At 33.6% G+C, this 23133-nt stretch overlaps 7 protein-coding genes across 7 annotated transcripts; all 7 read right to left on the bottom strand.

Moving 5' to 3' along the window:
* Positions 1–6: 6 nt before the first annotated feature.
* On the bottom strand, positions 7–954 carry WICANDRAFT_93134 (uncharacterized protein; the record flags this gene model as incomplete). The annotated part of the gene is made up of 1 exon (XM_019186403.1): positions 7–954. A coding segment is annotated over exon 1 (879 nt), but the record flags the coding sequence as incomplete, so codon positions are not given.
* Positions 955–1037: 83 nt separating this feature from the next.
* On the bottom strand, positions 1038–3281 carry XRS2 (Xrs2p; the record flags this gene model as incomplete). The annotated part of the gene is made up of 1 exon (XM_019180447.1): positions 1038–3281. One exon carries the CDS (start codon positions 3279–3281, stop codon positions 1104–1106), a length of 2178 nt encoding a protein of 725 aa, XP_019037871.1. The 3' UTR covers positions 1038–1103.
* A 943-nt stretch (positions 3282–4224) lies between these two features.
* Positions 4225–5060, bottom strand: WICANDRAFT_93133 (uncharacterized protein). The gene is given in 3 exon segments (XM_019186402.1): positions 4225–4286; positions 4305–4846; positions 5013–5060. 2 exon segments carry the CDS (start codon positions 5044–5046, stop codon positions 4575–4577), a joined length of 306 nt encoding a protein of 101 aa, XP_019037870.1. The 5' UTR covers positions 5047–5060; the 3' UTR covers positions 4225–4286; positions 4305–4574.
* Positions 5061–7684: 2624 nt separating this feature from the next.
* WICANDRAFT_79209 (uncharacterized protein) lies at positions 7685–9178 on the bottom strand (the record flags this gene model as incomplete). The annotated part of the gene is made up of 1 exon (XM_019184857.1): positions 7685–9178. One exon carries the CDS (start codon positions 9176–9178, stop codon positions 7685–7687), a length of 1494 nt encoding a protein of 497 aa, XP_019037869.1.
* Positions 9179–9912: 734 nt separating this feature from the next.
* On the bottom strand, positions 9913–10575 carry WICANDRAFT_79208 (uncharacterized protein; the record flags this gene model as incomplete). The annotated part of the gene is made up of 1 exon (XM_019184856.1): positions 9913–10575. The coding sequence occupies one exon, from the start codon at positions 10573–10575 to the stop codon at positions 9913–9915; it is 663 nt and encodes a 220-aa protein (XP_019037868.1).
* A 153-nt stretch (positions 10576–10728) lies between these two features.
* WICANDRAFT_63168 (uncharacterized protein) lies at positions 10729–11424 on the bottom strand (the record flags this gene model as incomplete). Its single annotated transcript, XM_019183500.1, has 1 exon — positions 10729–11424. One exon carries the CDS (start codon positions 11422–11424, stop codon positions 10729–10731), a length of 696 nt encoding a protein of 231 aa, XP_019037867.1.
* A 296-nt stretch (positions 11425–11720) lies between these two features.
* TRA1 (histone acetyltransferase TRA1) lies at positions 11721–22994 on the bottom strand (the record flags this gene model as incomplete). Its single annotated transcript, XM_019181994.1, has 2 exons — positions 11721–16793; positions 16851–22994. The coding sequence occupies 2 exons, from the start codon at positions 22992–22994 to the stop codon at positions 11721–11723; spliced, it is 11217 nt and encodes a 3738-aa protein (XP_019037866.1).
* Positions 22995–23133: the final 139 nt, after the last annotated feature.

Below are 23133 nucleotides of genomic sequence, written 5' to 3'. Positions count from 1 at the left end.
ATAATCTTTTTGATCAAAATAACTCTTCATCATATTTTCTAAATCATCTTGGGTAAATTCAAATAACATAAAGTTATTGTTACAGCAGTAAACTAAACTTGGTGGTTGAGTATGGTTAAGACAATCTTTCAAATCTGATCCTAAACTTGAAAACCTAGGATGTGATGTAGGAATCAAAAACTGCTCTGGAAGAATTGAAATTTTGTACTTCAAACACGTATCAAAAAACCAATCAAATTTTTGAACAACCGATTTGAAAGCTTCTTCAAGATCATCTTCTGGAATTTGATAAAAATTTGAATATGGTGTTGGGTGATATTTAACTTCAAAGAGATTTGTATAAATAGCAAATGGACAAACAGCTTTCCCTTTTGAAACTTTTTCAAATATTACCTTATCAATAGCATTCAATTCCTTTTCATAATCATAGACATCATTTTCATTGAACTGGATTGTTAGCTCATCAAATGCTCTCATTTGGTAAGACACAGGATTTGGATCTCTCTGAGGATGGCTCACTTCATCCATATCAACATCTTCATTTACTGGAGACTTTGGAGGAAACAATACAAATCTTGGAACTGTAATTATTGGTTTTCTAAGAATGGTGACAAGTTTTGAAGGTATCACAATGAATAATTTATACCAATAAGGGCAAAGACTTTGGATCAACCGGACTGAAATGAACATATTACCATGAACATGTTTTGGTGAAATATCTTTTGATGCAAAACTGGAAAAAATATCTTGAGCATAATTGATTTGAGTTATTCTCTTGATCTTTAAACAATGAAGCATTCCTTCATTTTCTTCAGCAACTGGTTCCCCTGTGGTGTACGGAGCTGGATTTTTTGGGTTGAGGATCTGAGGTCTTGCTAGCTCCATTTTGGGTTGAAGTCAATCTGTGGTACCATGTTGAAATGAAGTTTTAGAGGTTGTGTTTTTGAATCTTTATGTTTTGATTGTTTTTTGTGTTTTTGTTTTTTTCTTCTGTTTGTGTCACAAAATCGCGCCAATCTACAATTTCGCATTTTTGCGCCAAAACTGAAAAAATATTTTGCCAAACTACACGAAAATATCAAATAAAGATTCGAAATGGTAATTCAAGATCTGAATCTAAACTTTGGTGTATCATCGTCATCGTCGTCATCATCACCGTCATCACTATCATCTTCATCGACTTGTATAGGAATCTGCTTCTCAATTGCCTTTTTCTGCTTAACAGATTCAACAGGTTCCTCCTCTTGACGTCTTCTAAATTCAGGAACATTAGAAACTTCATCTCTTCTAACATCCATATTCAATCCATCATCCACCTCTGAATCCGAATCTTGGTCAACAAATAGTTTACTTCTAGTAGCAGGCTGATCTTTATCCACCATTGTTGGTTGTCTCAAATCATTTCTAAATGCAAATGACTCAACTGGATTCTCGTCATCATCACTTTGAACTTGATCCTGTTGAGCTTGTTGTTTTTCAAAATCTTTGGTGAGCTCATCAGCTGGATTGTTTGGATATTTAGGGTCAAAACTTTTCAAAGGGACAAATTGTCTGGTATATAAAAAACTTTGATCTTTTGAAGCTATTCTAGATTTACCATTTTTGACAAAAGTCTTGAAATTTTTTCTACCAGCCCATTGAGGATTTGTTGATTGTGTTGTTGAAGTTTTTTGTTGTCTCATTGGTATATTAGTAACTTCCACAATTGCTAAATTTTGTAACTGATCAATCGCATCTGGTGTGACTATTTCATCCAAGCCTAGTTGTGTATTGATTCTTTGATTTGCAGATTTCTTTGCATTTATGACTGCATTATGGAATGACGTCTGTTTCTCCACTTTTGAAGGCTCTTGAATATTCTCCTTATCTTCTTCATCTTTTGGTATTGATTCTTCAACTTGAACTAGTGGTTGTGGTTGTTCATTTGATGGTGCTAGTGATCCAGTTGAATTATCATTACTTTCAGGAATTGAATTCATGCTAGGTTTGAAATTTGTATCAAGCATTTGATTAGCTAGACTTTGTACTCTATTTCTTTGTTTTTTCTTCTTTGGAGGTTCTTCAACTTCATCAAGGTTCTCCTCAGGAGTTTCAGAGACTTGAGTTTTAGGTTGAGTTTGACTTGATTCGAATTTCCCACCACCTGCAAAGAAATCTAAACTGTCTAGTGGCTTAATTTGTGGTTTTTTCTTTCTGTTCATTTTTTGCTTCTTCAAAGGAGGTTGATCTTCTGGTAATGAGCTTTGAATCTCTGATTTGGCAACTCTTGTCCTTAGAATCGAATCAGTGTTGAAATCTTTAACAGCATTGAAAATATCCTCCATTGTAACTTCATATTTTTGGAAGCCTTTCGCAAGCTCACTCAATAATTTGGAACTATTGTATTCCTTTGTACTTGGATCAACAACTGATTTGAGGAAATCTTCATCTTGGAAAATCATTGATATGAAAACAAGTTGTTTTCCACCCAATGTATCTTCAATTATCTTGACTAATTCATTCTTTGATGTATCTTTATTCAATTGGAGGATTAACACTTGACCCTCACCAGCCTCCAATGCATTCTTGAACCTTGTGCTCTGTCCACCTTCAACCATAACAAACAAAATATCTTTAAACATAGTGGATCTTCCATGTCGTATCTTTGCATTAGGATCAGGTAAAAAATCATCAATATTTGGGAAATTGGTTTCAAAATCTTGACCTATTGCTTTTGGATCAATTGAATTTATGAAACTTGGTGTTATTATTGCAATCTCTTTCAACATGCCCATCAATGTAGTTGTGGAAACTTTCATATCTGAACAAACAACATGTGTAGTATATTTTAGAAATTGTGAACTATAACTGATATCAAGATCTTTTAATTTTCTCAAATACTTGTCAGGACATCCAGTAACGTTGAAAATTATAGGTTCTCTGATAAAATCATATCTTTTACCACTTTTCCCCAATACAATGGTTGTTGATGATGATAAGATTCTTTCAATTGATTTATCTAGGTCTTCAGGTGGTAATAGCCTTTTATTTATAACTTCTTGACCAATCGATGTGAATTTCCCATCCACTAATAACTTCAATTGAGAAAGGTCTGAAGAGTTATTAATTGATTGAAGTATTGAAATTTGTAAATGAAGCTTTGACACTTTTGAACTATGAGTTGAAAAAGTTACACGTTCACCTCTTCCAAAAGTAAACGTTTCATTTGGTTGGATCCATCGCAGAATATCCTGAGGCTCTGAGTCATCTTTGGGCTCAGTGGTGTATTTGATTAGCCACATGTTGATGTTACTCGTTTTGATGATGTTTTTAGTTAATTCATGGGTTTGTTTTTATTTTTCCTCTGTAGAAAAGAAAATCTATACACAATTTTTCAAAACACATCAAATATAGAAGTAATATGTGGGATAAATAGAGATAAACACGCTTTATCGGTTAGCTATTCCATTCAATCTCGATTGCTCATTTTCATCTCTATAGAATACTTCCTAATATTCATTTCCAACACACTAATTCTAGATCACGTGACTAGACAACTCTGTACTCGATTAGACCTTCAATCAGCGACCATTACACTACTTCTCACTGGGGATGGTTTTGCTATTTACTTTCATATTATATAACATTACTGTTGAAGGATTTATTTGGTTGATCAAAAGTGGACACAACTTGGAATCAAACTCCAAAAGTTCTCTGTTTTTAAATTCTATGGGCTATAAATCAGACTAGGTTCGCCCACAAACCTGGAAAATTCATGACTTTTAAGGTGATTTTTATACCGATTGCACTGCAGAGATCAAGCTTATCAGCAAGTTGTCCATTTTGACCAAGTCTAGCATCGTTGGTGTGTTCCGTCTATGAAAGCGAAGGCTCCTTCTTCGTTAAATTGTTAACCATTGATACGCTGAACATTTTGCTATTGTTTTTCTGACCATTTGATTGCGGAATTCTGTGAAGCTTCATGAAAAAGGGTATATTGTTAAGCTAAATATAAACTTTTCTTCTGCCTTTTGATTATGGTGAGTTTGTTTTCATCTAAAAATGGGTCTGTTGGGTTATATGAAGCTTCAACAAAGATCACTGTCAAAAGTCCTTCTACCATTCAAATATGATTGTTTCTTGGTTTCAAGATGAAGATTGTTAACATTATCTTCTCTTGTACTTTATCATTGAATCATCATGCTATTCTTTTATTCAAGGTTATTTGTAGTTTGTCGAGAGTAGTGTCAAGTTGGTGCTGTGTAACAATAGCGATTGAACAGCAGTTTTGAAATATCTAGATTACAGAAAGGCCGCTTAATACCCATATTCTCTACTGCAATATTATATAACGATTTGATTTTGAACAAACTACAGAGTACTGTTTCGCCTTAATCAATGTGTTTATTCTCATCAATGGGTAGGACAAAATTGTGCAGTGGGATCCTTGTTCTGGCCGTTCTTACTTACTGGCATCTTTCAAAGATATAACATCACCAATAGATTTCACCACCTCATCAAGAGTTGATATGAGTATTAAACTGGATATGTAATTGATCATCTCTTCCCTCCTGTTTTTTAACTCAATTTCAATATCAAGATCTTTCAGGACTTTTATCTCTTTTTCTTTCCTCTGTTTTCCTTATAGGATCAACTAAACCTTGATCTTGAACAAATGCAAAATCAATATCTAATTCACGACCTAGCAATTCTTCACCTTGACCTTGTTCAATTGCCTTTTTAGCATCTTCTAAAGTTTTATACTCTATTAATGTATAACCTTTAACATATCCACTTTGTCTATCTAAATTTAAATGAATATTTTTAACATCACCAAACTCTTGGAAAAAATCAGCAATATCTTCCTCTGTTGCTTCTTCATGTATATTTTGTGCTATGATGACATAACCTTCTATAGATGACTTGATTGGAATTCCTTCCCTCGTTGTTGGTATTGTTGTTAACTCTGGCTCTGTTTTCACGTTAGTAATCTAAAGAAATTGAGTTTTTGAAGGAATCAGTTGATTACATACGATCAATATCCATTGATTCGCCAACTTCACTCATCTTGACACTCTTTTCAGTATAATTGTTGGCCAATTCTAACTGTTGTTGATTGAAGGTTAAAATTGTACGTTTTAATACATTGGAAGTTTTTAACCTGAGTAATACTCTTCTTAACCTGAAGATGACATAATACTTATGTAAGTTTTCTGGTGATATGAATTAATTTTTCAATTTCAATTTGATTTCAACTTTGAATTTAACCTTCTTGAAGGCAAAATGCTCAGATTTTGTTCAATAAACTAGAGATTTCTAATTGCGGTTTTGAATTGCGAATTTCTTATATTTTCATATCTAGTAAGTAGACGTACTTGATCATGGTGGCGGCAATAATAGAGACAATACTGCTAGTACATGCTCTTTTTGCACAAGAATGAAGAGAATTAACATTTATTGGATTAGAGAACTCTGGATTGTAAACGGTTTGTGAACTAAAGAAAACTTTTTCTATGTTAAACTGTTAATAGGACCTTGGTTTCGTCTATTTCAAAAAATGTCAATTAATTGATTGATGATTTGAAGTGAATCAGTGTATACCATATCGATGTACTTTATGTGATCATTTGGTACACTTTCTGAAATGAGTTAAAAAGTCTGAATGTTTCCATCTATTTTGACTAGTTTTAATACAACATTTCAATGTCATTTTGATAATGCGGTTTTGTACTAACGTCGTAGATTTCATTCACAGTTCATCATTACGCTGCCAAAGCGAACCGCCAGGTATTGCAATTGGTAATTCAATTGATTTCAGCCTTTGGACCTTGTACGTTCTTTTCAAAACATTTTTGAATGTCAGTTGATTAAACATAACTATGCTGCACACCGCGGCCGGGCGCCGCGGATCATCTTTGATCGATATTATTATATTGAAACGTTTGATTATATGTGCACTGATACCTATTAATGTAATACGTATATTAGTAAATCCAGAAGTACGTTAGCATTGCAGAATCAATTAGTAGTTAATTTATATAAAAAGGACGTTAGATTTTTGCTTAATCAAATTTAGCGACCTCTGATTTTATAATTCAATTTAAAATTTTTATAAATCAAAAAATTCACAATTTTTGATCAAAACTAATATTCAACACTTGAAACGTGAAAGTACGCTTTTTGAATAGTTATATAAAGTATATACCGTTATCAATTTTATATATAAGATTTTAAACTTGGAAAAGGAATGTATCCGAAAGAATCACTATTTATTTGATTTTACCGCTTTCTTAATGACACGTTGAGCATGACAGAGTATAAACATTGGTACTCATGCTTAACGATGGAACAACTAATACAATATAGAAAAGGTCACATTCAGTAAAAAGATCGCAATTAATTAATGCTATGAGCATAAGCGTATCAAGAATTACATAGTACTGTTAATTTACTTAGACGTTGCACGTGACCACTTTTCTAAGTGGAGAATAGCCGCCAACAAAACAACAATATCGATTGTTCATGGTGAAATAGAGAATGAATATATAGCTATCGTTATAGGATTAGTGTGTGTGGAGCGGTTCAAATCATTGCAACCCAGGGCAATTCTGCTAGTTCGCAGGGTGCTTTTAGTGGTAACCAAGAACTAAGCGCCTAATTCACCATCTAGATATCAATCTTAATTAATGTTAGTAGTCCATTACCATCGTCTTCGATGTCATCAACATTAAAGTATAAAAGCCTTCGATCAATCAATTCCATGCAGGACTTTCACCTTCTCAAACGTCCTTGAAATTAAACAAAGCATTAACATTAATATCAAAATCGAGCGGTATTTCGAAGAAATTGAGAAACCCATCTTTAGGAGTCCAGTTCAGTTGAGGTCTTTTATGCTCAAGTAGAGCTTTCTGTGTTCCATCTACGTGTTCAAATTCGCCCAGCTTTGATGTATTTTATTCTTGCCATTTAGCTCTTGTGATCTTTTGTTGGTGAAGATGAAGACTAACCAATATCTTCTCTTGCCAGCAAGCGACACCTTTCAAACAATCATATTTCACTTGGAGTATACGAATGATCATTATTTAACCCATTGTAATGTGAATATTGTTAATTTGTTGATTGATACATTTGTAGTTGGGCATTCGCGATTTTCTCATAGAAATTTTGGTGATCAGGGGGCAATTTTCAAACTTGACTTCTTACAAAAACATTGAATTCAAACAATTGATTAATTCTGATCAACAGCATTGTTGAAGTCTATTACACTCACATTGTCTTCTTGTTAACAAGTATGTTTCTAAAGGATATATCGCAATGTGCTTTCTTCAATTAGCGAAGCCATTAACTATGTTTGGTCTTATAATGAAATATATCATTATTTCCTACAATGTTTTATAAGGTCCATATGACCGATTGGAATCTTTATTAAGTTCTGTTTTTCGCAAAGCTCAGTGAGTTTCAAAGTCAATAGTGGTTTGGTATCATTCTCAGGAAGTGCTCAGCATTAACTGGAATCACCTTAAGCACACATGATCTCAATATTATGGAGTATCTGGATCGTTGAATCTTGAATTTCTTCACCAGATGATGCTCATAATATACAACTTTTAATCAATTTGTTGATTGTAGTTAAAACGCCCTTCAAAACTACATCAATCACTTTTATAAACTATTTATATATACGAATATCCAGAAAAACTCCTTGTTAAAAAAAGTTCAACGCCACAGAGAATGAAACACCTGGTTTAGCACGATCTTGACTTCTTGAACTTAGCGGAACACTATAAGATAGATCCACAATAGCACTATTTGATCTATAACTTAAACCAACACCTGTGGCAATTGCACTTTTCCCAATAATATCACCATTTTGAATCAATTTAGTAAAAGATTCAATTGATTTGAAATTATAAACATCACCAAGATTAATGAAATTATATAATCTTAAAGGTGATGAGTTTTTAGTATTTGGAATTTTGGAATAGAATGTGAATCCAGTTTTGAAAAAAGATGAACCTCCAATATAATCATGTCCATTCTTTAAACCAACACTGTTTAAATGGAACCCTTTTAATGAGTTTAATCCCCCAAGGAAAAATCTATCAGATATATGAATTTGATCATTAGATTTATTAGAATCTAATTGGAAGATTGATCCAACATTAAAATCAAAACTTGTTGTGAAATTATTATTCCAAAATGATGAATTTTTTTCAAATTTTAAAATTGTCTTGTTAAATTTTTCCAACTCTAAATCTTTTTCAACATTTGATGAAGTTGATGAATTATCAACACTATTAAAACCTGCAAATTCATTAATCAAATCAAATTTTATCCCATTCAATGGGAATGCACCCAAGAATTCTCTTGTATCAATTTTCAAATTACTTTGAAACCCAATTTTAAAATCATCTCCAGCATCATTACGAATAGAATCTGATGCACTATTCAAGACATCTCCAATATTTCTATGAGCTATTGATAATCCATTTGTAAACAAAATAGGTGTTTTATTTTTGGATAACCAAGTCTTTTGAACACCAATTAATCCACCTTTACTGAATTGAGTATGTGATGCCCATGATTTAGCATCTATAAGTGATATACAAGGGTTCAAGACAAATTTTAAAGATGGTGAATTTTGGAATGGTGTTAAGATTGTTAAATCCCATATTTTTTTATTTAATAAATTTTGGAAAGGATCATAATTAACATTAATATCAACTAATAAAGTTGATGCATTTTTGAAAAAATTTGGATCTAAATAACGAATCCCTGATGATGCATCATGATCAGTTGTTGATGAATATGTTGAAAGTTTCGAGATTGGTAATTGTGATAAATTAATTTTAGCATTAATTGGAATTGCACCTTCAATTAATAAATCATTTTTAGATAATTTTGGTGTACTAGATTTATCAAGATCAACATCAATTGAAATATTCTGAAATAATCCTGAATATTCTAATTTCTCTTTGATCAAAACCAATTCATTTTTTAAATCTTTTAATGCAATTGAATTTGATGATTGGTTAATTAATGGAGATAATAAAGATTCATAATATTTATCAGAAAATTCACCACCTTTAATTTCAATTTTTTTCAATTCAACAGGTTTTGTGGTTTGATTGTTTAGGATGTTTAGATGCTCTTTGTTTTGAATTCTTGAATAGAATTCATGATCATTAGGAGAGGCCATAATGAACACCTTGATTCTGTTTGTATCAATGTTCTTTCCATTATTATAATGTCCAGCCAATCCCAAAGCATTTTTGAATTTTTCGAAATCTCGAATCCAGGAGTGGTGTTGGGATGTTGGAAAATCAAAAATAAAATTCGCGATCCATTTTTTTTTGTCTTCTTTGTTCTTAATTTCAATCTGATTAAGTATTAAGTATTGTTGTTTGTTACTTGAGCTTCTTGTGTGCATAGGCCTCGCTCCATGTTCTGTGATGTTATCCCGTACTTTGAAATATCAACATGGAAAATACCAATCCAATCTCGTTCCACAGGCGTAGCCACTGCATTGACTCTTCCAGGTGTTTTACTGACGAGTCAGTTAGTGGTCAAGTAAGCTGTGTTTTGTTGTGATGTTTTTCAATAAAAGCTTTTCAAATAGTAACCTTGAATTTATTGTTTCAGATGTGTTTTACCAAAACTGAAATCCAGGTGAATCGGGTGTTCTTGAATTATATGTTTTGAATCTACTTTCAATATCATCTTCACTATTAGTATTCACTAACTGTTTTGCAACATTAACAACCATTGTATGTGTCAAATCAGCAGATACAAGAATATGTAATATTGTTAATAATATACACTCATGAAATGATCAAGTCACCTGTTCAAAATTGATACTTTTGACACTGATTTGATTAATTTTATTGAACTATTTTCCAAAGCATATGATCTAAAGTAGATGAACCACTTGATCTATTTCAAACTCTTTATCAACTCAACAGAATGGAAATCTTGAGCAGCTTTCATTCCAGGAATTTGCTTTACATATCCATCATCATCAACTTGACAAAAATACACAGTGCCTGTTTCTTTGAACCCGTTTGCCACATAATAAGGAACTAATCCATGTTCTTGAACCATGGTGATGTATAATAATTCAACATCTCCTTTAATAATGGCTTCTTGTTCCACTTGTCTTAATAAATATTTACCAGCACCTTTTGCAATTGATGTGAATGCTGTAACTTCCCATGCCTTTTGTAATTGGAACTCCATTGGCTTACCAGCAATCGTGCCCAGTATTTGATCATGTTCAATCCCATCAAGTGTGGTTTCATTAGTGGCATCTATCAATGAGATGTTTCCTTCTTTCAGTGATTGTTGAACAAGTTCCAGATCATGGGCTATCAGGATCATCAAGAAAGACCCATCTTTATGAATACCCAATTCACGTAAGAAATCTTTATCTTGTTCAATTCTTAAAGAGGTGATGATGTTGTATTTCTTTCTGTTTTGATCATATCCATTGTTGATTCTCTCTGTTAGCAGATTCAAGATCCCTTGTCTATTCGGAGATTCCTCGAGTATATCCTTTGAAAACCTCAAAATTGTTATTGGATTATCACTGTTAGGCATCTTTGATGGTTATTATTGATTCAGGGTCCTAGAGATATAGTGGATGCTCGCAAATTTATAACCACAGTTTCAATGAGTCAAAACTTCATATCATGTGTATCGGATTTACAAGGCTTATCTCCATCTACAGGTACTAAAGAATAATTAATTCATTCATTTCAAATGTTTTATCAACTCTGCAACATGGAAATCTCTTGTGGCATAGATTCCATCTTCTAAGGCATCTCCTTTAACTCTCCCAGTCTCAGGATCCACCTCTAACAATATCACAACACCTGTCTCTTTATACCCATACTTGGCATAATATGGAACTAATTCGTGTTCTTGAATAACTGTTGCAAATAGAAAGTTCAAGTCTTGTTCTATTGCCAATTTTTCCAACCCTGTTATCATAAACTTACCAACTCCTTTTAAAAAAGATGTAAACCCTGTTATTTCCCATCCTTTACCTTTTGACAATTTTGAATCAATCTTAGGTTTAACCCCAATTGTCCCCAATACTTGCTTTTGATCTAATTCATCAAAGGACAAATCAATACCAGCTTCTTTAGTCTCATATAAACCTTCTTGTAAATCTTTCAAAACCACTTCAGGATCAAAATCTTTATCATTTGCAATGACTAACCATAAAAATGACCCAGAAGATTTTATACCCAAATCATTAACAAATGCAGTTTCATTCTTGATCCTCGTAGAATTAATCACTCCAAATTTGACCTTAACCCTATTATAACCTGTGTTCAATACTTTAGTTAAAAAACTAATAATCTTGTGTGAATTTGGTGATTCAATAAATACATGTCCTGGGATTTTAAGGAGTGTCAAATTGTGTTTTTGGGTGCCAGTCATTGATGAATTGTGTCTAGGGATTGCTAATTAATTAAAAGAATGAATGAAGCATAAGTTGGTATGCTCGATATACTCTGTTCTATTTATGTGGGCTATTTGTGTGAACGGCATAAGAATCTTGATGAATGGTTACCTACTACCTCTTCATTATCAATGAGTCAATCCGCTCCGGCAGTTATACCCAATCGGGAAATAATACCGATACACACTACATCATACCAAATCTCAAAATTCAAATATTACAAATAAAAACAATAAAAACAATAAAAAACAATAAATCTAATGTACAAGACACATCATAGATATGCCATCCATAATGGATCAGAAGCTGCCAAATGTCTTGGATTAACAGCTTGTTGAATCAAATCCAAAATATGTTGAGTAGTTACAGAATTTGCACTAGTAACACTGCATAATTGTTGAGCCTTTTTCAAAATCAGATCAACATTAACACGAACAATTTCACGTAATTGAGGTTCATCTGCTGAAGGACGATGTTGTTGGGTAAACCATGAAATAGCTTCATCACGAACAAATAATGGTAAAAATGTATCCAATTCAGATTCTGCTTCAGTTAATGCCTTGGAAATTAACAACATATGAACTGATAAAATACCTTCTAATCCAGCTTCACCAATTAATGTTTGAATATTTGGTGTTAATCTAAATGGAACACTTTCTGCATTGAAAAAAATTGGTGCAGCACGTTGGGCTGAAACATCCAAAGCACTATGTTGGTAAAAATTTGTATTTGTTTTACTGCTTGCCAGTTTTGATGGTAACATTTCAAATGTTGTAACAGCACCAGATTGACCATTGATACTTATTTTATGAGGTAAACGATTATTAATGCTCATCAAATATGTCATGAAAATAAATGAAGCATATTGTGAAGTAAATTGTTTGCGGAATAACCAAAAATCTTCAAAAGTGGAATATAATCCAGTATAATAATCTTTCAAAATTTTGTTTGGAACAATCAATGATTGAATAGCACCTAAAATTTCAACCCTAATACTCATAATATCTGGTTTTGGTAAATGTGGATCAAATGCAGCTCTTAATTTTTCATTATAATATAGCAATGGATCATCACGATTAACCTTCTTATTCTTGCAATAGTCTTCATAAATTTCCTGTAATGATGAAATATTTTCATTATCATTCATAATACGAATATGTGGTGATAATGGAATTGCAATTGGTAATGTCAATTGAATATTACGACGACGTGTTTGAACTTTTCTTGATAAAGTATCATTAAAGATACGATACAATTGGAAAATTCTTTCTTCACGTCTGCAATGACGAGCAGCTGGAAATTGAACAGCAAATGAATGTAAGCTACCATCATGACCACGAATCATAATACGTTTGTAACAAGCATGTGTACCTCTAACCAATTGTAAAGTTGGTAAAAATCTTTCAATCTTGATGAAATGTGAGTTATTATCCTTATTCAACAAATATTGACCTGGAACCTCAATATCTTCAAATTTTTGATGATGGAATTCACTTAAATGTGGACAAACACTCTCCAGATTAACACTAGAAAATCTTCTATCTAATTTATCTTCAAGACGATCTCTCCATTTTCTGAGCTTGGTAATATAAGTTTCCAAGTTTGGTTTTGATGAAACAAAATCTTTATCGAATTCAGCTCTAATATGTCTTGGTAAAACAGTATCAGCAAATCTTGTTATATTGGCCTCAGTAGTAGGTGGCAGTTTAGCATCTTCTCTTGGATTTGGCAGACGATTTGAGTATTGAATACCATCATTCAACAATGCAATAACCAGTCTATAGGCATCTTCATCAGCACTGCACTTGAATCTTTGATTAATTTGGTCAACCAAGGATTCCAAGGAAAGGGCCAAAAGTGGATAAGCAGTTTTCAAAATACCCATTATTTCATCAACGTATTCCCAAGGTTGACGCAAACCAGTGGAGGCTGGACGTGGTTGTTCAGCTGGGGTACCATTTTGACGATTAGCAACAGCCATAGCTTGTCTTTGGATAACAGCAAAATCTTCCTTGGTAGTTCTCAATTGGAAATGTAGAGCTTGTGGATAAGTCTTAGCAATACGAATCAAAATTTGACGAACCAATTTAGCTTCCTTATGTGATAATGATGTCAACAATTGTGGAATGAACGTTATCCAATACCAAACAGGCACTTCACCTCTATAAGACTCAAATGCAGATGACAAGGTACCAGTGGAGTCATCCAAACTGATCAACCATAAGATACGACAAAGTAATTTTCTTGCCTTACCATTCTTGTACAAACCAGCGGCTTGTAAGTAACAACTAATGGCATTATTTGCAAAAACCATTTCAGTTGGATTTTCTTTGGAACGACGGTCATTGAAATGACCCCATTCAGCCCAAGCTTTAGCCAGATTCAAGTCAATTTGGACAGCAGTGGCAAATGCTTGATTAGCTTCATCCTGTGCCTTCAATTTAGCCAAGAACATACCCTTCAATGTGAAGAACTCAGCCTTTTGCTGTGTGGCAAAGTAAACCAAGTTTGTGTTACTAATGACATCTAAACCAGTATTCAGCTCATTAACATTTTGATAATGACATTTGGCTTGTTCTCTCAATTTTAGGAAAGCTTCTTGAATTTCAATATTTGGAAGTGTGTAAATCTTGGTTAACTGATTAATACAAACATCTGGCATGTTATGTTTACGAGCAACATGTGCGAATCTGTTGATGACCCAAGCAATTTCATGATAACCACGATAAGCATAACTATTAGCATTTGAATTGCCATTAGCTTGTTGTAATGCTGGAATGAATGGCATGTACACTCTGTTAATAACACCAAATGCATGTTGACGCCATGTAACAAGATCATTCCAAATATTGATGTCATCCCAAATGTTTGGCAAACGTTCACGCCAGGCTTGTAAAACTCTCTTCAATTCTTGTGACTTGTTATCCAAATTCTGAGCATTAGTTGTAAGCAATGAACCATAAACTTGACTAGCTTCCATGAACTCAACGTATTGTTGGAATGAGTGCAACAGTGGAACATGTGCATTACTGAATCTTTTTGGTAATGCGTGCCACTTGCGTAAAGCCAATTGAATACCTTCATCACACAATTTGGACAAATCTTGTAAAGTTTCCTTTTGTTGAGCATACCCTTGTAAGCATAAAAATGTTTCGAAGATTTGACGACGAGGTGTAGGAACATCCATAACAGTTTTGACAGATTGTTCTAATGGTTCTTTATCAGCAGTCCAATCAGCAACCCTCCAACCACATTCAAGCAACAAATCAGTAAAACCTTCATGCTTGGCCAACTCAGTTAAAATATCCCAATGTTGTAATTTTTCAGCACATAAAATCCAATTGTCCTCCCATAAAGAATATTCAGATTCACCATATGGCAATACACCACTACGTGCCTTTATTTGAGCAGCCTCATAAAGTTGGAGTGCTTTATCCCATAAACCAATTTGCTCATATGACAAAGCTGCATTCGTTTCAAAGTATTTAGCACGTCTTCTCCATTGACCATAAAACATATCATCCTCTTGAAGCGTAGCATACATTTCAATGAGAGCATCTTGATTAGTTTCACGAACAATATTGTTATCAACCAATGGTTCGTCCTCAATAGATTCCAAAATTTTAATGGAAGGATACCAAGAGTCGAAACTATAACCCAAATACTTGATCAAATGTGGCGGCAACTGGAGATCAGAACATTTACCAACACCTTCCAACAAAGATTGAATAACATTTGGACGAGCATCAGCTTGACGAGTGTGGTAATCTTTGGACAACAATGAAACAAGTGCTTCTTTGAAGTTTGTTCTCTCACGACGACTAATGGAGCTGTATGCAACAGGGAAAACATTCACCCAAGTAGAATGAACAGTCTCTGGGCTCTTATAAAAGAGGTTTGATAATGGTCCAATAATATCTCTAGCTTTGATTTGACCAATTTCTCCCAAGAACTTACCATGCTCATTAAGCAAATCTTGAACACCATCCAGTGGCTCATTATCTTCATCACCAATAACCGCTTTGATTTGGTCTAATGTAGCAAATTGATATGAGGATTCAAGTTTCAAAAAATGATCACCGTCAAAAGAGCCGTACAACAATTGCAAAGCTTGATTCAACCATCTGTAATCAGCCAAATATTCCCAGTTTTGTTCCCTGATGACATAGTACAATCTTTTATTTATATCTCTTTCGAGACTTTCATTCAAGATTGACAATAAACGTTGACGAATACTGACATCAGCTAATCTTGTACCAACTAAGAAAGGTTGTTCCATTCTAACAGTGAGCTCAGTACATGTTAGTGATTTATCTTCGAAAATGTCCACAATGATTTGGTAAAACTCTTTTGACAACGATAATTCACCTCTCAGTTCAAATACCAGCATTTTGACAAGAATTGCAGCTTTTTCCTTTGTTGTTGGGAACAGATCAGTTGTTGAGAAGACCCAACCTCTAACTATACCAATGATTTCCTTCAATAAACGGACATCTAATGAACGATCAATCAATTGTGCCAATAATGTCAAAAAGATCCGGCGTTGATCACCAAGTGTTGATATTCTCATAGAAGAGATATATAAAATCTTTTCAAGCAATTTGGTTGTCATCTTGGCTTCATATTCAACTTGTGGAGAAGCAGATTCTGTTTGTGAAATGGAGATATGATCTTTACAGATCTTTGCAAAAGTTCTTATGATACTTTGAACAAGCGTATCAAGTCCCTTTGGATAATAGTTTGCAAGGGCCCAAGCTAAAGTAACACCGGCTGCAACAGAATTTGTATTTTGTAAATCTTCAGCAACAATAGTTGTTAATAATGTTAGGAATGATCTAACCTCTTCGCTTTGTTCTTTTTCATCAGAGCTTGTCTCCTCGGTAATAGCTTTCAAGATAATTCTCAAAACTCTCTGTAAACCTTCTTGAACATCGTGGTTGTCAGAGCGTAAACATTTATCTAACAGGGATTGGAGAAAGCTAATGTTTTCAACAATCCAAGAAGTTGATTTTCCTTCTAAGGCAATACCTAAAACATCTAAAGCATTCAGACAATATCCCAGAAGGTTTGCACTTGACAAGTCAGCTTGAACTAGGAATTTTTCAAAAAATGCTAGCTTAACAGTAACCTCACACCAATAGTCTTTACTTAGCAACTTGTAAAGTATATGCAACGCCTTTTGACCCAGATCATTTTCTGATGCTCTTTGTGAACTAATGCAAATAAACCTGATTAAAAATGTGATACAAGCTTCACGTTGTGCAAATGGAACAGAATAATTCTTTGGTGTAGTAATATCAGAGCTTGAAATTTCTGGAGAGCCAGCACTATCAGCACCCAGTAATTTCTCTTCATCCTTTTCGGTCAGGTTGGAGGCGGCAACAGGAGCAGCTTGGTTTCCAACAGTGCCCGTATCTGCTTCTTCTCTTGCCTTTATTTCCCAGTTCAATATTAATTCAGCCAATTCAATTGCTAAAAGTTGATTCTCTAAAGCTGGATTAGCCATTGAAGTTAATTTACCCATATATGTTATGATATTTGGAATAAAGTGATCTCTGGCAATATAGAAAATATCAGAATGATGAATCAAAAATTGGTAAACTGTCAAGTTTTGAACTGTATTGTTCTCAGATAAGACACGTCTAACCCACTTGATCCAACCAGTAGAAGAACCACTTTGACCCATACGCTGTGGCATGACAGGTGCTAACAAATCAAGAGCTTGTCTCACAAGATATCTTGAATCCACAGTGTGAGTACGCAACAAAGCAACAAAGACTTGAGTAACGATTTTAACAGGCGTCTCATAAACTGAAATGAAATATGAAGTCACAACATAAGCAGCCTGTTTGGTCAATGTGTCATCCAATTTAATAAAATTCCAACTGAATTTGATAACATCCTTACGAAGGTCTGCAGTTAATTGAGGTGCATATTTGATCAATAAAGCAGATAACTGTAGTAATTCAAATCTAAGATTGTCAATTGAGCCAGCAACATGGTTGGTGATCATTTCATTTTGCGCTCTCCAAACTTTGTTATGAACTAGATCCAACCAAGTTGGCAATTTAGCACCTTGTGGTTTATGAGCTAAATTATCCAAGTTACCATTGTGTAAACCTTCATTGATAACAATTGCATTGAAGATGTGTTTCAAAATAAACGTTTTAGATTTTAGTGATTTGTTATCAGTAGCAAAAAGGATTGATTTGGTCATATATTCTTGACGAATTTCACTATCCTCAGATTTAACAACTTTCTCAAAAACGAAGTCTTCCAAGTAAGGCGAAATTGGTATATCTAGTGATGATAGCAAATCAATGAAACCTAGAATGATGTCTGAATCTTTGATATTTTTGTGGAACAATTGGACAAAAAGAGACTGTAATTTCTCGATAGCCTGTCTAATGCAGAAATGGATTGGTGAAGTCAAAGCAGCGTTTTGCTCAACAGTGATAATTTCTTGTGATAGAGAAGAAACATCCAACAACAATTGTTTATGAGAAATCAACCACTCTGAATCACTTTCAGATAAACTTTCTATCAAATCAATAAAGTTGGCAAACTTGATAGTTTTATTTTCGGCTTGAGTTTCTTGAGACACACTATTATAGAGAACTCCAATATTTTCTTTAATAACTTTTTTCAAATCATCGCACTCCTTTAATTTGATAAAATAGGCCAACTTGGTACCCAATTGTCTCAAATGAAATTGTTGTGAGAAAAATTGGAATGTTTCTTGTGGGAAACGATTCAAGAATTTAGCAATTGGTTCACGGAATGGGGAGCCTTGTTTGCGACGCAAGTTATCTTCCAAATATTGTAAGGTCTTGATTATTTCCTCCATGAATGTATAAGCTTTTGGTGGCAAGAGATGGAATATATTCAAAATAGCGACAATGATTTTGACAGTTGGATTGTTTTCCAACTCTTCAGAAGCAATTGAATGTAAAACAACAGGTTGTGCCCAAGCCATCAAATGGTCTAATAACTTTCTACCAATTTCCACTTTGAAGTATGTAATCAAAAGTTCTAATAAACGAGCTAAAGCCTCCAAACCAGAAACAGTCAACTTCTTGTGGTCTGATAAATTCATCAACATTGGTCTTAACCCATTTTGCAGTAACTCCTTAGGTAATTTAGCATTTTGTGACAACACTTGTTGTAATCCTTGATGGGAAGCATTGATGATTTCAGTGGACTTAGCACACAGAGTTTTGAAGAAAACTGCCAGAATTCTTATTCTAGTATGACCTTGTTGACTTGATGTAAACTCAGGTTTTGTTAACGCCAAAGACAACAATCTAATACAAACCACTCTTAATTTCACCAACTGTTCTGATGTACGATGTTCAGAAACTTTATGAGCACTAGTCAATGATTCATCCTCTGCATCGACTAAAGTCAAGGCTTCCATTAACAATCTATTCAACTCATCATTGAAAGTCAAAAATGAATCTTCCAAGCCCAAGCAGAACGTAATGGCATCAATATTACCAATTTGCATTGGGAAAGGCAAAGCTCTCAATGGTTTACCAAAAATTGGAGTCAACAAGATGCTCTTGCATTTTTCAATCATCTTTGCAATTGGTACTTTAGTGGTTTCCGACAATGCCTTCAAAGACTTTTGAGCAGTTTCCCTGACAATTGGATTAGCATTACTCAAATCATAAACCAATGCACCAACAATTGTTTGAAATGGTTTCTCTAGAACTTCAGCTTCAGTAGAATTTTCATTAGCTTTCACCAAAACATTCAAAACAAGATTTTTCGCAGTTTCACAAACTTCATGTGGAGCTTCAGGGTTCGTATCTCTCAAAACATAAAACATCGAGTGAACCAAATCAAACTGACGAACTTTAAACCATGAAATTGGAATGTTCAACTCATTAACCATTGTAGTTAAACCAAGACAACTAGCCAACTTGTTGTAGTAAGCTTCATCATAACTTGAGTGGACAAACGCATTAAATAATGAGCGCAAAACCGGGAACTCTAATGCTTTTTCAACAGAGTCAAATACTAGGACAGAAGTGTTGAAAACAGTCTTTATAGCTTCAATACCAGCTTCTCTGACTTCGATGATATAAGAACTCAAGGCATAAATAATTGCGTAAAACATGATGCGTTCTGAAATGACAACTTTGCCTTCTTTATCATCAACTAAAAATGGTCTTTGATTTTTCAATTTTTCAGTCAAAACTTTATTGACACTTAATAAAGTAAAATGTTGAGCAATATTTTTGATGATTTTAGTTGCTTCATCCTTTGTTTCTGGAACTGAGATAGCATAAAATATGGATTTGTATAATCTTAAAACTAATTCTTGTTCACGATTCAATTTTTGTTTGCTAATAATTATTTCATCTCCAATGTTTGGATTTTCCAATTCAAGTTTCTCTTGAGTGATTAATGAAACAGCAGCTGAAAGTGTAGATGCATAATCCTGTGGGATCTCAGTGGAAGGAATGAATAATAGGAAAACTTTTGAAATGTATTGGAAAGCACTAACTCTATAATGTGATTCAACAGTAACGTCTTCCAAAATCTCAATAGCTGATTTGATACCCGGTGTGATTGATAAAGAAGCATCTTGGTTCAAACCTTCAATTTTGAATTTAGCATTAATTTCTTGTTGCAATTTATCAGTTATTTGTAAGTTTTGATGAGGTTTAATAAAACGACGATTTCTACCACCTAGCTTACCCAAAATTCTGAAAGTTGTATGTGAATGTTGATGGTGGTAAGGTAGCGGTTTCAAGTGTCTCCATAAAGCTTCCATGACTTCTTCAATAACAGGTTCAATGATTGGGTCAAAGTATTCAGCAGTTAAATTATCAACACAAAGTTCCAAAGTTCTTAGTCCTTGACTAACTAATTCTTGAGTACTATTTAGTGCCAGCACCAAAGGTCTCATTAAATAATTCAAATGTGGAACAAGAACACTGAGACGGACTGGGACCGTGAGACATAATTCAACATAAATATCACGTTCTTGAGGACGACGTGCATTCAAGATCATTCTATTCAATGATTCCAACAAAACTTGAAGCAATGGCATGATTTCCTTGTACAAATTTTCAAAACGACCACCACCAATACTTCTGAATAAAGTTCTTATCAGGTGGAAATAGGCAATTGGTTCCTTTGATGTTGTTGTTAATTTCAAGGAAGTTAAAATTAAATCATTCAAATGTGGTAGAATGACTTTCTCATTTAATGTTGGAAACAAGTTAACAGACATAAAACAAAGTTTGAATAATCTAATCAAAATGTTTGATTTTATTATATCATCTCCACCTAGTTCATCTAATTTGCTTTTCAAGAACGAAATCAAGATACCAGAAAAGTTTGGAGATGTGTTTTCATTAGCTAAAAAGAATTGAGGAATGTGCAACAAGGCAGATTCTTTCAACATAGCATTGTATAAGAAGCCAATCTCAGCTTGAACAATTTCATTAAAAGTGGCAGCATCAATATGCATGAAAATGATTGCAAAGTTTTCCATTAGATCCTTCTCTTCTTTTGATGAACTGACAGGTAATGAAGGACCAGAAATTTCATAAATATGTTTATTTTCTAGGATTTGTTGATGTGCCTTTTGCTCTTTTTGTTGAGATGATGAAAAGAACTTCATACCAGAAATACACTCACAAAATAATTGTCTCAAAACAGTAACTTCTTCATTTGAAAAAACACGAGCAAAATCATTCCATTTTTGATTATGCAATTCATCTTGAGTTGCTGGAGGTTGAGGATTGAAGTTTTTTAAACCATAACTGATAGTCTTTAAGAACTGTAGCAAAGTACGGAACAAATAACGAGCATCCTTTAATGGATCTGTTGGTGATGGTGCAGTGATCAAGATAGGAACTTCTCTTTGGATGTCAAAAATATCATATTCTTTTGAATCCTCTTCCACAGTTGAGTCTTTGTTTTCATTACTTTCATCACCATCCATTTCAACATCACCGTCTGCATCTTTATTTTCGACACTTTCCAGCTTCTTAGGTTCATCTTTGAAAAAATAACTTGAAATATCATCATCATGGCCCAAGTTTTCTGATTTCATCAATTCTTTTTGCTTCTTCTCCTTTTCCAATCTCTTGTTCTCCACATCAAAATGATGCTTCATTATATTAGGATATTGTCTATTCAAAGCTTGGAATCTTTTGGTGAATGCATCAATAATCAACATAAATAACTGTCTACCTTCAGCTTTTGAATTCAAACGCATTATACGCTCCACCAAATTGAGCAGTAATTTAGCACTCATAATTTGAACTGTTAAAGCTAATGAACTATCCTGTAAATGATTACAATACATGGTGATTGTTTTCAATATTTTATCAGTGGATAACTCATTTCTCACATTGTGAACAAAATCAGCAACAATGCTGTAGGCTAATGGACGTAAAGTTTCATGTGCAGTTAATCCATCACCAATCAACACACGTTCATCAAATAATAAGTCAAGTTTTGAAATAAACAAATTTCTGTAAGGTGTTGTTAGGATATGTCTTGTTGCATGTAATAGTTCTTTTCTAGCAGCGGATAGTTCACTCGGACAATCTTGTAGTAGCCTCATTATAAGATCAGGTATTATTTCAGTATATTTTTTCAGTAGAGCTTGTGAATAACCACGAATGAAAATGTAAGCCAAAAATGAAGCAGCTTTAACTTGACCTAGAATGAAATCACCATAAGCCAATCTATTCTTAATTGCTGGCGTAACTGAGGTCAATCTCTGGCCATTTTCTTCTGCAAACTTTCTAGCTTCAGCTTGTTGTGGAACTTCCAACTGCAAAATTTGAATAATGTAAGGAATGAAATCTGGTAGTGAAGTATTGACTAATTGCTTATAAGATGAAGTTAAAGTAACCATTGTAATTGGACATTCAGCAATTGTTTTGAAAGAATACATAGCTTTAGCCAATTGTTTTGGTTGAGCATCATCATTACCTAAACTTGGGGACATTGCTCTTGGTGATTGGAAATTATTTGCAGGTGATCCACCATTGTTATTCCCAGAAGCCAAGTTATTTGGGTTTGGTGTTCCTGTTGCATTGTTAACAAATGTATCTTTCACCAGTTGATCCATGTTTTTGTACATTTCAATAATGATTTGTATAAATGGTTCAGCCTTATCAGCAAGTATAGATTTATAAGATTTGAACAATGAAGTTGAAATTTTCAAACATAGAACTCCATTTTCTTCATTTTCAGTTTGTAATAGTTTGATGAGTAAATCATTGATTTCTAATGCATAATTTTGAAATGTATCATTCATTGTAGAACGATGTAAAACCTCTAATATAGAATTTCTTAACTTGTGATCAATTGATTGACTGGAAAAACTAATTGGAACTGTATTCAATAATTCAATATATACAGGAACAAGTTGTGAAAGGTAATGTTCATATTCAGTATTGCCAGTAAATGCTTCAATCATATCAGACAACTCAGAAATTATTGAATGTTTTGTCTTGAAATCGACATCTTCTTTAAGCCTGCTGGCAAAGGTGTCTATTTGAGCGGTGTAGGACATCTCTTTATTGATTCCCACCGCTTTAAATCAAAAAATAAATAAAAGGGCTATTGTGATGTTGTTAGAGACTTGCCAAAACACGTTAAAACTTGAAGTCACAGTTGTACTCACACTTATTTGAGGGCCCACAAAAAGACTA

The sequence above is a fragment of the Wickerhamomyces anomalus genome (assembly GCF_001661255.1).
Source record: "Wickerhamomyces anomalus NRRL Y-366-8 unplaced genomic scaffold WICANscaffold_4, whole genome shotgun sequence".
Taxonomy (NCBI): Eukaryota; Fungi; Ascomycota; class Saccharomycetes; order Phaffomycetales; family Wickerhamomycetaceae; genus Hansenula; species Hansenula anomala.
The sequence above is the reverse complement of the archived record's forward strand: the minus strand, read 5'-3'. Positions and strand labels throughout refer to the sequence as shown.

Excerpts from the sequence above, each read along its gene's own strand:
- WICANDRAFT_93133 (XM_019186402.1), bottom strand. The coding sequence starts at position 5,046 with ATGAGTGAAGTTGGCGAATCAATGGATATTGATC. Across the intron at positions 4,847-5,012 it reads CGAATCAATGGATATTGATC|AGGAAGATATTGCTGATTTT; the intron begins GTATGTAATCAA and ends AAGAAGCAACAG.